General features: G+C 36.8%; 1 protein-coding gene across 1 annotated transcript in view; it reads left to right on the top strand.

Moving 5' to 3' along the window:
- The first annotated feature begins 1,369 nt into the window (after window positions 1-1,369).
- The window catches only part of LOC142355520 (uncharacterized), a 44,706-nt gene continuing 29,880 nt past the window's right edge, over window positions 1,370-16,195 (top strand). The window contains exons 1-3 of the mRNA XM_075407655.1: window positions 1,370-1,741; window positions 6,951-7,269; window positions 10,648-11,097. Coding sequence (XP_075263770.1) covers window positions 1,391-1,741; window positions 6,951-7,269; window positions 10,648-11,097 — 1,120 coding nt within the window. The 5' untranslated portion in view covers window positions 1,370-1,390. The remainder of the gene's footprint in view (window positions 1,742-6,950; window positions 7,270-10,647; window positions 11,098-16,195) is intronic.

Consider the following 16,195-nt stretch of genomic DNA (forward strand, 5'->3'; position numbering starts at 1 on the left):
TTCCCACATTGATTTCTAATTTAGAACAGTGACACTGATATTTGGACTTTGACAGTAGCTTAGTTTCTATCAGGAACTGCTAGTATTAATCAAGGTCGATAGGTCATTTCGAGAAGTTTACTTCTAGAACAGACCCTCCTCCCTGTTGATCGCCCCGCCACTTCCTGCCTTCATACCCCCCGCCCGCCGACCACAACCCACCCATAACTACCTAAACCCCACCCCAGACTCCCTACCCTTATTAACCCAAACCCTCCTCCCTAAACCGCCTTAATTGACCTATCTACCCCCACGCCCTCCTCACAGGCTGGCATAAATAAATATCACTCTATTTATGATTTTGCTTTACCCATTTTCTGGTCTGAAGCTTGTGAATTGTCAATCAAAAACGGAATAACCAGCTTAAGCCCGAGTCGAGTACATTAAGTTCTCTTGTGCGTTTTGGCTGACTATTCCTTAATTATCTAACTATGCGATTCACTGATCAGTTTATGAGATATAATTCATGATCTGAAAGGGGCTGCTTACTGTTTGACCCCACCCCTTTAAGAGACTTTAATGAAGTGATGTCTGAAACATGCGGCAATTAGAATGGATTCCCGTTTTTCGTTTCAGAAAAATTGGCCGGATGTTAGTAGCTGTTTTTTTCACATGGTTCCTGCCGTCAATTCAATTTAGAATTTAAATTTGTATGCTGAAAATAATTGATTGATTGAAAAACTACGTTTTATAGGCAGTTGTTTAATAAGTTTCTCTAATTTTTGGGCGCTACTCAGATTTTCTAGGTTTCCTTTGTCTACAAATCACAATTACAAAACAATGTCACCTATTTTCACAGAACAAGATAGCTGTTTTTCACTCATAAAGCTTTAAATGAGCGATTCTCGTTTATTCATTTTATCTCTATCGCTCAATTTTCGTTTTACCAAGTGCGCGTGTCACGACAAGCCCATGCTATGATGGCAGCGTTTGTTTGCTGATCTTTTTGTATTTTACTAAATGTTCTCAAATTAAGTCTGAATTGTCCTGTGTAAGTTGTTTTTAACAAGCTCATGAAAGAGGAAGTTTTGCTGTGAGGGAGATAAGTACACAACCAACAGATAAGACTTGAAGACTTGAAATTAAGCTACAAGTAAATACAATTCATACTCGGAAAAGAGAGGGAATGAGGTCCTACCACCCTCACTAAGCCTCACCTGATCTCATTCAAAATTTTAATCTAAATGAGTAAGTTAAAATTAAATGAGATCAAACACTTAAAGCTCAACATAAAAATTATCGAAATGGCTAAAACTGAGAGCCTTAGCTTCAACAAATTGGCAACATTTGAAAAAAAATAGGACGGCTGTTAGTTCCCTAGACGTTGAGTTACTTTGTTTTGGTTTTCAAGATGGAGCATGTGTACTCACTCAAATTGCATTCAGCTCTCGGAACCAATTCTATCATTGCAAAAGGCCACAAAGCAACCGATGACAGTCTGCTAGACTTGGTTCCTCAACATCTCCACCCGTCTTTGCAACTTGTCGACTGGTCTCATTCTGGTCTGATTGCTTGCTCTGTCAATGTCTCCAATGATCTCACGAGTGGGTTTGGGGGTGGAACAATCCGCCAGCCCGTGGCGGCTGTGTTTGATTGTAATGAGCCGCAAGCAGTCGCTATATTGTCTGCTCCGGAGGCGGCATCGAAGCGTTTGCAAGACAGTGGAGTTTCAGAAGATGATAGCAATAGTAAGCAAAATGAGGTACGTTCTTCTGCCACAAGGTTGAAAGGTAGGAGCCGTGGCTTTAAGCTGAAACGCAAGCGAACACTCCGAAATAACTTGATTCTAAAATGCACTAGTATCTGGGGTTGCCCATTATTAAAAAATATTAGTAGTTATACTAGGTCATATTTAATTCTTACTAATCATACAAGGTCATGTTTGATTTCTCGGTTGTCATGCTCGCATCATGTGATTTCCTAATAATAACCAGGAGGCTCGCTAATATGTGTTTGCACATAATTTTCCAACGCCGCTAAACTAAGTTTTTGACTTAATTGTCCGCCAAATGAGGAAGTGATAGAAAACTTTCAAAAATGCACTTTTTGTTCGAAAATAATTGCTGTATCCATTTAGAAAAGCGCTTTAAGCTCTAACCACTATACAAATGAAACAATAGCTCAGATGGTCAATGATACCTACCAATAAGGGAGTAAGAGACAAGACAAACAAAAAATCAAATTGGACAACGAGCATTACTGACGGCCAAAACTCAATGTCTATCTATTTTTTTAAAAAACAGCGATGAAATTCAAAATAGCATCATAAAAACTAGGCTAAACCAAATGACTCGCATTTCACCAGAAAGGATATGGGACCTGTCTTTATTGCGAATAATTAACAAGTACACAGAAAACAAAACGGACGAAATTGGAAAATACGTTGACACTTTTTGAAATTAATTAAATTCAAAGTCATGAAAGCAATTAGTTGTCAATTGAAATCATGAATGCGATATGCGAATTTTCATGAAAACATGTGCCGTGAAAACTCGTAGTATCAACGATAAAAACCCTTTATTTAAATTTAAAAAAATGTAGACTGCTTTATGATTCATTTGAAACAGAATGCAACTTCTCTCTTTCTACCCTGAAAAGTTGCAGAAATAAGATTGAAATTCGCAAATTTCAAATTTCCGTTTGTTCTGAAAAATAAATCCATTAAAAGCGTACGGCATAACAACCTTAAGCTTTCGACTTAGAAATTGTAAATATTTTAGATTTCTACTGCTTAGGAAACCAATTTTGTACACTTTTTTTAAGACTAAGTTGAAAGACTGCACATTATCGCTGAATACCGGCAGAACTCAAAATTTTACGAACAAGTTTATGCAAATCGTGAAGAAAAAAAACCGTGTGCTGCGCGCTGAAAATGTTCATGTTAATCGGCCTCCCTTTGCATGTAAATTTGATCCTTTGTATCCTAATTTTTTTTTAAATAAATACTGTTTTAAATTTGCGAAAGACCGCAAAAATCTTTTATCCATTGAATTTTCATTGGAACTGGAAGTAATTTCAGCTCAATAAAGGACGATTGTGTCAGACTGATGTCTGCCTCACCGATAAAACTGGACATAGTGGAACAAATAGGCATATTTGATGCCTTTTTAGAAAAGATGCTGAATTTTCAAAAAATTTAGCTCAAAATTTTGCGAAAACTGTTGATTCAGACTATACATCAACTCTCTGCTGCCGTTAAACGTAAAACCAATGAGACTATAGTTCACCATTTTATCGTATTTTAGTCAAAATGGATCAAAATTCAGCAAAAAATACGAAAAGTGTGAACAAAACAACGGAAGTTAAGCTCACATTCACATTTTTATGCCTCCGTAACTCCTCGGAAAAAGCCTCTGTATGATTATTTTACCCTAAAATAATCATACAGAAAATTTCCTTGAAGTCATAGAAGGATTGAACTAGGAAATATGCTATGTTTAATATAACATCATTTATGGTCCTTGTACGACTACTAACAAATGGCGACCCGCGATGCACAAAAGATGCACACGTTACTTTTTTCGAGGCTTGTCCGCTTGTTTATTTTTTACCCTTTCTCCAAAAATTTTGGAAACTTTTGTTCATTTTTGATTCTAGTTTAGCGTTGAATTGCTTGTAGTTTAGCGTTGAATTGCATACGATGCGACTTTTAGAAGGACACTCTAGATCACACACCGCAATTAAGCTCCATTTGGTCGGTTTGTGGACCAGTTTGTTTTTCGTGAAAAAGATTTCAGTTTCTCTCAAACGAAGTTGGCCTTTTTTGCGACATTATACGTACTACCGATTTGTGTTCTGGTACGTTTTGAGCCGACATTTTTTCAAGTGACATTTTCACGCTTGACTACTTGATTTTTTTTTGTGTTAAATTGCTCGCATTCAAAATTTTAATCAATAGAGTGCGCCATCTGGTTCTTAATTTCTGTGTTGTAAAGTTGACACTAATACAAGAACGTGGAACAACTTAGGTCACACACCGTTCCATACCGAAGCAATTTTTAATTAACTCTTATGTCTTTTGAAAGGAATTTGTCTGACATTGGGTGGTTGTTTCCCAATAAGAACAACGAAACAACCACCTAATGTCAGACATTGCTTTGGAAGGACAAGAAATAGTTAAAAATTGCTGCAGCATGGAACGGTGTGTGACCTAAGTTGTTCCACGTTCTTGTATTAGAGTTAACTTTTCAACACAGAATTTAAGAACCAATTGGCGCACTTTTTTGCGCTTGGCTTTGTGTGTGATCTCAATTGCTCTTATGCCGAAGTTTCCTTTATTGCTAAAGTAAAGACGTTAAAGTCGACTTGCTAAGATGTCAGACTGCGGTCCTGGAGGTCGCGGGTTCAAACCTCACTGTGGTCGGATTTTTTGTACCCGTAAATAAATTTAAGCTACACCCCCTAAATTAGAATGCCCCGCGTTTTTCGTGTGACACCAAATCATCCGACGTTAGTCTTTGTTTTCTTTTGGGAAATTGTTATTATTGCCCAAAAAGGTTGCTCTCGACAAAGATTAGGTTGTCAATAGAAACATTCTATTGAGGTATTACTACCTGCTTGACAATAAGAGAATTCGGACCTTTTGGTTTTAAGAGGAATATATGGTACTTTGTAATGTACCTGGAAAAAGGAATCGTAAATGCTCCAAATGGATTTTCAGATCTAATTGATCTTCATTTTTCATTCTTAATCATTTTGGACTCCGTAAAGTTCAAAATGACCAAGTCAACGAGACGTAGCTTGACATTCATGTTGAATTTGATGCAGGATTTGAAACATATTGAGAACTGATATATTTTGAAGTGTTCCTTAAATTAACGAATGTTTTGTCTGAGAACCCTGTTCGAGATTAAAACATCCTTCTTGGCAACGCATTTCCATTACCCAGATGTTTTCAAATTTTTAAAATTTTTTGTGAAGAAGAGAACTGTTTTTCGCCTTTGCTCACACGAAGTCGAGCGAAGCCCTTATTGGCGACATAATGGTAATTTTTCATTGTCGATATTCTTTCAAATTTGTTCAATATTCTAGCTGGAGCAAATTTTTTGTTGTGAATTCATCGAGTAGTAGATAATAAATTAAAGAGTCTCGCCTTTTGCAATTTACTACAAAAGCTTATCGACGATACATTTTTTTAAATGGAACCATGTTTCGAAAATACTTTCTTGGAGAAAAAACGGGACTCGCTGTTCTCGTGTAGGACAAAAACACGAAAAACTGTCATTTTTGCAAATTTAGCCGCACAAAAATGAAAAACGATTGGTTTCTGAAAGGATGAAACAGTCAAACACACTTGCACCTCGTTCGAATTAATCTGTGCCCTAATTTTTTAAAAAAAAGTTCACAAAATTTTCAAAGAATTCAAATTCTTGGTAAAGCAACATCCCAAATTTAAGATGACATCTTTTTATGTGCCAGGTGTTTTTCAGTTATGTCAAAACAACCCGAAGATGGGGGGCCAAATAATTACCTCATTAAAAATTATGTTTTAAAATACACTCTCAGAGCTAAGAAAATGTTGGGGTCGAAATGGTAAAGAAGATAAGTTCAGAAAACGTGAAATCCTTAAATACCACTGAATCACATGCAAGTCAATTCACAGCATATCAAAGCACTTTATAGTACAAAAGTATTTAAATTACAATTGTTTTTACAGATAAAACATTTGAGAGAAAGCTTCCGGTTTTGCCTATCTTATTACGACTTATTGTGCTAACAGTTGATCAAAAACTGATTTTAACTGATTTGCATGTTTAAAAGTGGACAAAAAAAAAACATTTTTTTCAACCTTTTTTTCTCAAATAGACAGATTTTTAATCCTCTATGGCTATCTTGTTCCGCTCATTTTCTGACGATTGTTTATCACTTTTCTGAGATAAAAGAAAGAAAGAAAGAATATATTTCTTTGATCAGGTAATACAAATCTACATCTAATAATAAACAAAATAATTCTTTACCGCAACCAAAAGGGGACAGGTAACGGGGTACTAGTACCCGCAAATCCTGCCCCAGTGAGACTCTCTAATCTTGCAATCAAGAATTAAATAAGTTAAAAAAAACGTGAATGTTCTCGGGGAAAAAAACTATAACTATTTATTTGAAATTCCGATCGACCTCAGCTTTTCAAGGTCTTCATTCATCTTATGGTACTGCTCACTAGGATTTAAACCTGAAGATCGAAAATTTTAAAATTTTTTGAAAATTTTCTAAGTATTTTCAATTCCGTTTCCGCCCAAAATGCTAAAAAACACAAAAAATGCGATATCTCGTAAACTACGGGGTTTTAGAGGTTCATATTTTTACACAAAATAAAGCCAACTCTCAAACAAACCTCTGGTAGCATTTTTCCAAGTGTATAGAAAAGAGGAAAATAAAGAAAAAATAAATTAATGAAAATCGCAAAAAAATAAAACTTATGGAGCAGTTAGCAAAATATTTAATTTTTAGTGCCTCTTTAAGGCTACAATCTCTCAGACACAAAAACAGTTTATATAATAGAGTTACCGAATGAATCTAGAGGGACATTGTTTTGGAAATATCGGAAGGAATTTCGATTCAAGATTTATTTTAAAGTAAAATTTTTATGTTGGGTTGAAGAGTAATCTTCTTTTGTTCGATATGACTTTTGCAATTGATAAAGGGTGCATCAATATAACTAATGGCTGTATTTGTCAAGTTTTATGTAGCATGAGTTACGTAGCTGCTCGCAGATGGTATAAAAATGAAATTCAAATTTAAGTGTTTATCTAAAATGAGAAAATTTGCTTAATTTCGAATTTCTTTTATCTACATATCGCCCCCAAAATGGTATAATTGATGTTCACATTTCTATTCTTGCTTAGTGGAATGCCGGAAAAGACTGGAAAGAAGCGCAGAAATGTGAGCCTTCTTATGTTATATCTGGTTTTCAGAACCAAGGAGCAAATAGCCGAAGTTCCTCCGCGGGTGAACCCAGTGGGTGGTTAATGACCGCGCCTTCATTCTACTCTCACTTGTCGTGGCACCCTCACGCCTCTTACCTGGCAGCAGTCCAAAATGACATGACTCTCGATGTGTGGACTAACTTACCATCCCAGCAGCTGAATGACTTGGATATTCTGTTCACGGTCACTTGGCCGGAGGTTGAAGAGATGTGTCAGCTGAACAGAATCAGGGCCACATTGGACATTGCCCCAATTGCAGTATCGTGGATCAACTGTGAATTTGAGCACAAGTTTCAGTCCCTAGCAAGTATGAAGTTATTTTGTCTTGATAGTATTCCTGGTCGTTAGAGATAACAGTGAAACAGTGTTGACAATAGTCAAGTCAGCTGCTGTTATTAGACTTAACCTTTCCCAGTTTCTTTTAAGGTTGAAAATACAATTAAATGTGTAGATTATTCGGACGACATGGATGACAGAGCTATCAATAACTAAAACTAGCTCGTTTCATGCGACATAAACTCGGCCAGAAAGTAGATGTTGAGGTAACTTCTCTGCAGACCTGGCTCGTGTGCACTCTAAATGTGCTTTTAATTTTCAGAATATTTTGTTATAGCTGCGAAGCTGTAAGGTGAGCTGACCTATATTGCGGTGTTCTTGGTTTTTTACAATTCAAAGAATTTGAATTGTATTGGGGCGCTGTCTTTTTTTAAAGATCTGTTCACACATTTTCATGATTTTTGAAGTCAAATTGGAGTGGTGATTTTGGGCACGCCGAAACAGGAAATGGAGCGAAAAAGCGAGTGGTTTTGCGGCGTGAATTTTTTTCGCTCTAATTTTAAAGTAGAGCGAGAAAACGGTGTTTGAACAAAAACCGTTTTTTCGATTTTTTTACTGTTTTTTACTGTTTTTTCGATTTTTTGGATCGGATTTTTTTCTAAATAGTTTTCCCAATCCATTCACAGCTTATTCTGGACCTAGTTTTTTGTTAGAATCAAAATTACATATCTCACTAGTGGTTTTTTGTTCTCCCTAGCAGCATTTTGACATTGATTTTCTGTTTTTTTTTGTTTTCATCTGATTTTTTTTAGAAATGGTTTTCCCAGTTCACTCATTGTCCGTTCTAGGTCTAGTTGTTTGTTAAGTCAATGAAAGTTCTTTGAATTGTACGTCAGGACTTGTCCTGCTATGTTTTTTTGCTTCGTCGTCTGACGCTCTTTTTCGTTTTACATTTGTTCATACAGCAAAGCTAAAAAAGTCAAGTTTTCTGAATGACGTCTTCCTCTCACTAACGGCACTTGCGCGCGTGATGTCATTTTTCACTCGCTCTAGCAAAAGTTTTTGCGTAATTTGCGTGCTTAGATTTTGATCATACATGACTTACCTCACTCAATAAAAATGACTTTTGCGCTTTAAAACTTAAGTTTAATTTGAATTAGTTTAAGGTCAAATGAACTCATCTGTGCAGTAAAGGTAACTAATAAAAAGGTATCTGTGGAATGAGTTTTAACAAGCTTTATTAATTTATCGCTGAATGTTTTTTACCTAGCTTTTTGAGCGGCATCGATTTTTGTCAATTAAGATTGTATCTGTTTCTATCTCTACCGCACGCTGGTCTAATCTTTCGCAGCTATTCTGGCTATCTGTTTGCTGTTTTATATTCACTCCTTGCTTGGGAGCAAAAATTATTGTTGCTACTGTTGAACTTCTATCCATTAGAAAAAGAAGGTTTATCTTACAAAATGTTGTATGAGTAGTATCATTAGAGTGTATGAGAGGTATGAGTAGTATCATTAGAGAGCCCATCAAGCCTAGATTATTTTCATTTGAGAATTTTTTGAATTGCGTTTTTTGAGGAGCTATCGATCTTCTGCTCTGATTGTCATTATTTTTCTTTAAATTTTTGTCGATGAAAGTTTGCAGATAATGAAGGGCTGCTGAATCGTTTGGCTGGATTCTATTTAGTTACGGAAAGAACAAATTTTGAAAATGTTAACCAGTTAAAAATATTCAAGTTTCAATTGCAACTGCAGGGGAATGAAAGAATTGCCTGTTCAACTATTTATTTGTTCTTCGCGTTATTGGTTCCACTTGCATTAGTAGCGCAAAGGTCATTGAAATATGAATAATAAACAATGGACATAATTTTGAGGAAATATTTTTTCAATTACTCGGTGATAGCGAGGCTAGTATTGATCTGGCTGTGGATTTCTGAATTTCAAATTTTCAGGAATAACTAATCCTGACTATTTTCAGTTCACTTTTTTCCATTCACTGATTTGACAATTTTCAATTCATATATATTTGTTCTGGCGACTCTGAAACTGTTTGTATTAAAAGAAAATCAGTTACTTCTGCGTGCTGGTTCTTAGTGTTTTGGTACTTAATCTTCATGAGTTCAGGTGTAGACTTCCTGGTTGAACAAAATTGAATGTTTCAGTTTGTAGCTAATGGTCTTATTGTCTTTGATACAGTTTGTTTTAAAATAGTTTTTCCTAGTTTTGACCACGCTTGTTAATATATTGTCTCGATATCTTTGTATTTACAGCTCTCGTTTGTTTTTGTATTAAATTATTTAATGTTTGCAGCGTGTTGCTAGTGGTTTTTTTCAATCTCCCGTTTTCATAAACTCTCAGTGAAATCTAAGTTGCCTTCTTTTGTTACTTTAAGTGTTCCATTTTTGTATTTTTAAAATATTTTTTGGTTTTCTGTTTGATTTAATTGTTCCAACATAAATGTTTGTCACAAGTTTCAATTGCTTTCCACTCTTAAATAAATCGCGGAATTTTCAATTTTGGGCAAATTATCTCTTCATTTTAGTGCCTGAGCTACCACAATGTAAATTTTCAGTTAAGATCTTGACCTTGGTTGCAATAATTTTGACGACTGTTTTCTGAGATATGCGTTTTTTTTTAAGGTTTTTGTATATTTTCCTGCTTTTATTAGTACATGGTTTGTTGACTACATGGTTGGTTGCTGATCACCTAATAAAGTCTATGTTTAGGTCTTAGTTTCAATGTGTTCTTTGAATTGCAGTTCAGGACTTGTGCGTCAAATAGTTTTGATTTCTTTGGGTCAGCTTCATTCTTTGCTCAATCTGCTCAAAGTGATTTTGTCAGCAGTTACTCAGTAAAACAATGTGAAGTGAACATGGTCACTATTGAAACAAAATCAAAACAGAAAAACCCATAAAGAACAATTTTAGATGCCTTGTATTTTAACTTTGTTCTTATTAGTCTTAGATAGCACGTCTAATGGTAATCGGTATTGATACTGATCCCTTCATCATCTCATTAAGAAACAGGAGTGGGCCTGACGACGAAATCTTTTTTTTTGTAAAAGAATGTTTTCTTTTTTTGATCATGGGATTTTTTTTCATTTGGGGATCATGGGAATCAATTGCGGCAATGTGCTGGTTTATTTGAAATTGATTTGAAATTATGGATACAATTTTCAGTCAGATTGTTGAGTAGCACTGTTTGTCTTGATTACCAGTGGTCTCAGTGGACCATTTCTCGGCTTTTATCCAGCAATCTGCCGGCTATATTATTTTTGTTTGAACTTTCGCATATGTTTCTTCCCTGTTTCCTCGTTGTTTTTCGGCGGGTAGGTATCGTTCTGAGGTGATACATAAAAAAATACCAAGGAAAAAAATCGCTCACGTTTTTGACAGAGGTGTAATGTTTAGAGAGAGAACAGTTTGATAACGTGACGAAAACTGAGGCGGTTTCCGAAAATGATCCAACATTACATGTCACCAAAATGGTGCCTTTGTTCTCTCAACCTTCAGAAGACGCCGAAGAATCGTTCAGCGAATTAAACGAGGCCTGTTACAATTTCTGCTTTTGTATTGTGACCTCGAACGGGTTCTTGCTGTCTGTAGTTTTTGATAGCGATGGCAGCTTCGTGAACGAAGCGTGCGGAATTCTGGAGACTTGTTCTTCGCGGAAGTTCAAGTTTTCACAAGCTAAAGAGGAAAATAGAATAAGTGGGATGGAGAAGGAGGGGGACGTGATACAACGTGCAGTGTTTCACTGGGATCGCAATGGAAGATATGTCACTTACTTGGCAAGTGATGGTCAAATAAAGATAGTCAAATATCGATTCCAACTTCTCGATACAAGTTTCAGCTGCAGTGGTAAGTGCAATTTCTTATTCCTCTTCTTTTCGCATGATGTATCTATTTCTGGATCTATTCTGCCCTCTTCCAGTGTTGTTTATGTCCCCCCCGTTACAGTTAGGTTTGTTTTTATAGCTCTAGGTCTATAGCACATATGGTGTAAAAACTGATTGGTGGCGTAGAAGTTTTTGCCCGGATTTCTGGGGCGCATAAATTTATTTTTTGAGGATTCTATGGATATTTGAGGTGGTGGTGGTGGTGAATGGCAGAATAGAGAGCATCCGTTTTGTTCAAAATCTACTCGCTGTAATTTGACTCTTCCACCCTGACTGTAATAATAGTAATGTCTAGTTTGTTCAAACCAGTACAGATCCGACTTGATTGTTAGAAACTGTTAACTTTCCAATTATTAATTTTTGAAGGAGCCTTAGTGCCTTGAAAGTGGAGGAAAAGGGCATACGGAGCTTGATAACTTTTTGGGTAGCTGTATGTTGCGAGTATGGTTGTGTTCGCTACTAACGTGTATATTTTATGAGCGAAATGAAGCGCCATTATAAAACCATTAACACTCTTTAAATGGCACTGCCCTGAGTGTTATTGTGTTAGCTTTTTAATTGCTCTTGAACGAAGTTTATAGCAATTATTGTAAACGTGTTGATCTTTTTACGATTCGAAGAGGAGTATTGAGATTCTACAGGTTTTTTTAGCAGAAAGCAAGTTTGTTCATGACTTGAATTTTGACTTCTTTCTATCCGAGCTTTCACCTCCGTTTTTGATTGTTGAAGAGGTCATTTTGAGATTTTTTTGTTCCTATATAAGCTAAACGGTGAAGAGGTCATTTTGAGATTTTTTGTTCCTATATAAGCTACCCCTAATTATCTAAACTACATCGCACAAACCCCCCCCCCCACCACCACCTATCTACCCCCCCCCCTTATCTCCCACCCCCACCGCCCCCGCAACTTACTCCCAACCTACCCCTACACCCTACCTTCACCTAGCTACCCCCACCTAACCCCCCCCCCCCCCCAACTACCCCAGCACTACCCACCTCCCCACCCTATCTACCGACCCACCTACCTACCCCCCCCCCCCCCTCTCGTACCTACCTACCCCCTACCCCCCCCCCCCTCACGTACCTACCTACCACCCCCCCCCCCGCAACGTACCTACCCCCCACCCCACCTAACTATACCCCCACCTACCAAACCCCCCCCCCCCCCCCACCAGCACCTACCCACACCCCTTAACTGAAAAAATTTTAACGCTTTTTATGTTTTATTGGTCTACTATTTTTGTTATTTCTAGTGTCTTTTTCGATATTCTGATTTTGTCCAAGTTAAGGTAGAGATTATTTTGCACGACGATTCGAGTCGTTTCGGATATTCTACCGGCTATGTTTTATGCAATTTTTTTGCCTGGCCATTTTGCTCTTTTCTTCTAGAACATTCTCTGACTTCACAAGTGACTTTTTCAAGCTTTCGTTCCTCATCATGACCTCTGCTCTCACTCCGAAGTAAAGCTTGTTTCTAATATAAAGGACGTTGCAGCAAATTAAAGACAAGGGAAAGGTAGCCCAGAGGGCAGTGCATCTGGTTATGGATCGGGAGGGCAGAGATCGAATCCCGGCGGGGTCAAATGTTTTTCCACCCGCTTGTCGTTCGAGAACAATTCTTCCGACATTAGTCGGTTTATGTTTACATTATTTGTCCCATTTTAATGGAGTTTCGCATTTACCTGGAGAATTAACGTTTTTTTTTATGTGCTAACGGTCTGAATCACATTGATTGAATATCACTCATCGTAGATGATCTGAAAATATTCGAGTTTAACGTTGTAAGCAGTTGTAATTTTATGTTGTAAGCAGAGAACTAGTCAACACAAAGCCTGCTAAATCTTATATATGATAAAGGAGGACATGAGATGGTATTTTGTCATGTTTGATCGCTCGCAAACGAAGTTTGTAGCATTTATATTAGTCCAGCTGGTCTTTTTAATGCCATTTTGTGAGCCACTAACTGTCCGTCTTGTCCCGTTTACAATCCAATGTATTTGGATTATATTGGTGCGCTGTCTTAAGATCTGTTCACACTTTCTCGACTTTTTCACGTACAAGTAGAAGTCAAATCATAGTGGTGATTTTGATCACCCTGGAGTAGTAGAGGGAGTGAAAAAAGCAGCAGGTTTCAAGAGTGGTTTTTTTTCAATTTACCTTCAAAGTGGTGTGAGAAATTGCTATTTGAACAAATTTTCGTTTTTTGAAAGCAAATCTTTCTTCATGTAATGCAATTTGACATCTGTATTCAGTGTTTCATTTTTGATGTATTATTAATACACTCTATTTTGCACCCATTAAGAAAAGATCTCTATTGCTCTCACTCCGAATTAAAGCTTGTTAATAGCCCCGTCAGCAATTCCAGGAGGCTATAATTGCGCTCCTAATTTTTTTACTTCTTCTAACAGATTTTTGTTTCGTTTTACCCCGATTTCTTGGAATTAACTATTCAATAACTTCGGTGATTTCTACTGCTTTACAATTAAAATTTGTGTTTGCGACGTCATGTCTGCTTTTGGTTCAATTGCTTGACTTACCTCACTCAAAAAATGACTTCTGAGCACACTTATGGAACATAAGGTCAATAGTATAATAAAGGAACATAATTAAAGGTCAATAGTGTGCATCTAAGTAGTGCCAAACTTATATGCCCTTTTTCCCGAGTAATAGTCTTGAGTTTTAATATCGAATAATGATTTTGAAAATGTTGCATCATTGTTTTTACCTTGTACAGCAAATGTGTCTCATAAAGATGACAGTCCGAATCTCACCCAAAAAAGGTCTAGTGTTCTATTAAAAAGCTGGTGGTTGATCTTTCAATCTTTTTTTTGTTGATTCAATTTATGCTAGGCCACAAGCGTCTATCAAGGCTACTTTACGGCAATCTGCTGCCTATGAGAGCAACAACATGAGCCTGATAGCCGAGTGGGCAGTGCTTCTAGAAAGGGATCGCAAGGTCCATGGTTCGAATCCCGGCGTGGGCAACTATTTGGGCAAACATAAAGAAAAATTTATCTGGGCTACAGCACCCGAATGAATTTGCATCGCCTGTCGTTCAAAAGCAGTTCTTCCTTCATTAGTTGGTTTCTGTTCTAAAATTATCAGTGAATTTCTTGATTTTTCAAGTTTTTGTCGTTTTTGATAACTTATAATTTAATCTAATTAATGTCAGGTCGTCTGATCTGTTGTTTATAATATTCGAATTGATCAAATTAATTGTTTATGGCTTATACGCTGTTTTCAACGAAAAGTTTGTGAATTTTTGCTTGTTCGAAGACTTTGGCTAGTGTTTGTTTTACTTACTGTTGTCAATTATAAGTACTGTTGTACTTACTGTTATATTCAATGATAAATTGTCTCAACAGTTGCTTATTTGGATCTTTCCAGCCAAAACATTTGTGCCAGTCCGTACCTATTGCTTTTTATGATCTGTACATCAATTGTTTTCAAAAAAGTGTTGGTATGGTTTTGCAAAAATGTGTTAATCTTTTTCTCGATTAATCTGTCTCATTATGGACAGGTTTCATTGGTTGCTTCTAACGAATAAGTGAAGATAGTTAGTTGCTTGAATTTATAGTAGTCTTTTTTAATGATTTTTAAACTATTGTTTTCAGAAATAAAGCTGAATTTTTAGTCTTGCGCGTTTTTCTTGTTGCCCTTGTGGTAATTATCGATTAGTCTGCAAAATAACAGTTACTTGTGGCTCTCTAGTTACGTGTACTGCTGGGAAACTTTTAGCTAACGTTTTCTTTGACGGAGATACCGTTTATATGCGAACTGTTCAATGAAATATTTGAATCTTTTCTTTCATTTGTAGTTCTATTATCCCTTTGTCAGCCGTTAGAACTGCTTTTTGATATTTCTGACTTGCAGACTTTTTTGTATGCTCTGGCTAATGATTTTGGCATATAGTTATAAAGTTATCTTTTCTAGACCGCACTGATTTTTAATGTTATTTGACAATTTGCCATCTGGTATTCACCAATTTGTGTTTTTGCCTCTTTTTGCCTTGTCTGTCTTTGACACAACGGGTGTTGTATTGTGTACTCATTCTAGGAATGCGTAAAGTCAATGTTTTCATAAAGTGTTCCTTGTCTAATTGATTCTTAAAACACTTCATGTTGGAGGCATGAGTTTTTTAATCAACATTTTTCTGTTGATTTTTGCAAATATAGGGCAATGATCTTTTTGACCGTCTTAGTTTGGTGTTGCTGTAAAAATGCTTAATGTCAAGTTGTTACTTAATTCAGTTCCTTGTATTGTAATTCGTGACTTGTCCTGCTAGGTTTCAGAGAAATAAATCCATTGTGTGAAGAGTGGTTTTTAGAGTTTCACCCCCACCCCTATTATTAATTGCTCTCGTAGAGAAGCAATTACTGTAAATGTGTGTCCTATTTATGCAAAATTTTCGCTTGACTGTTTCGACTTTTCGAGTGACTTTTACGCCCTTGACTTTTTGCGTTTCCCGTGATCTAAATCTCCTAGATGTTAACCTCTAATGTGGTTATTTAAAGCCCACTATTGAACTTCTTAGTCCCATTTAGGCTCCCCCCGACTGAAGCAGGCTGCAATGGATTAGAGCTCCCACTGGTCTTTCGAGAGCAAATCTTTCGACGTTTAGTCGGTTATGTTTGCACTTCCTCCCACACCCACCACCACTTCACCCACTTCCTCTCCTTCACCCCCTCACTTCATGCTCACCCCAGCAGCCTCAATTAAGTTAAAGCTAGTCTTTGACACAGCTAGGTACCGACGAAACAGCCGCTGGCCCGTAGTTTGAGAGCAATTCACCCGATATTAGTGGGTTATGTTAATTGTCTAGGTTATAGAGCAGCCTCATTTCGCAATGGTATCGCGTAGCTTCTCAATGATCTACGCATAGGCAATTTGTACACTGCTATCGAGCATAAAAACCGACTGCAAGAAAAGCTTATGAGACTCATTGTTTATGAGCGAAATCGAATGGATAAAATTTGATAAATAAAGAATAGATGAATGTACCGCACAAATTGGGTTCTTGAGAAAGTTTCATTCATGGTTTTCAATACCTCTGAAACTGAC

Source organism: Convolutriloba macropyga, chromosome 2, assembly GCF_964194025.1.
Source record: "Convolutriloba macropyga chromosome 2, txConMacr16.3, whole genome shotgun sequence".
NCBI classification, from domain to species: domain Eukaryota; kingdom Metazoa; phylum Xenacoelomorpha; order Acoela; family Convolutidae; genus Convolutriloba; species Convolutriloba macropyga.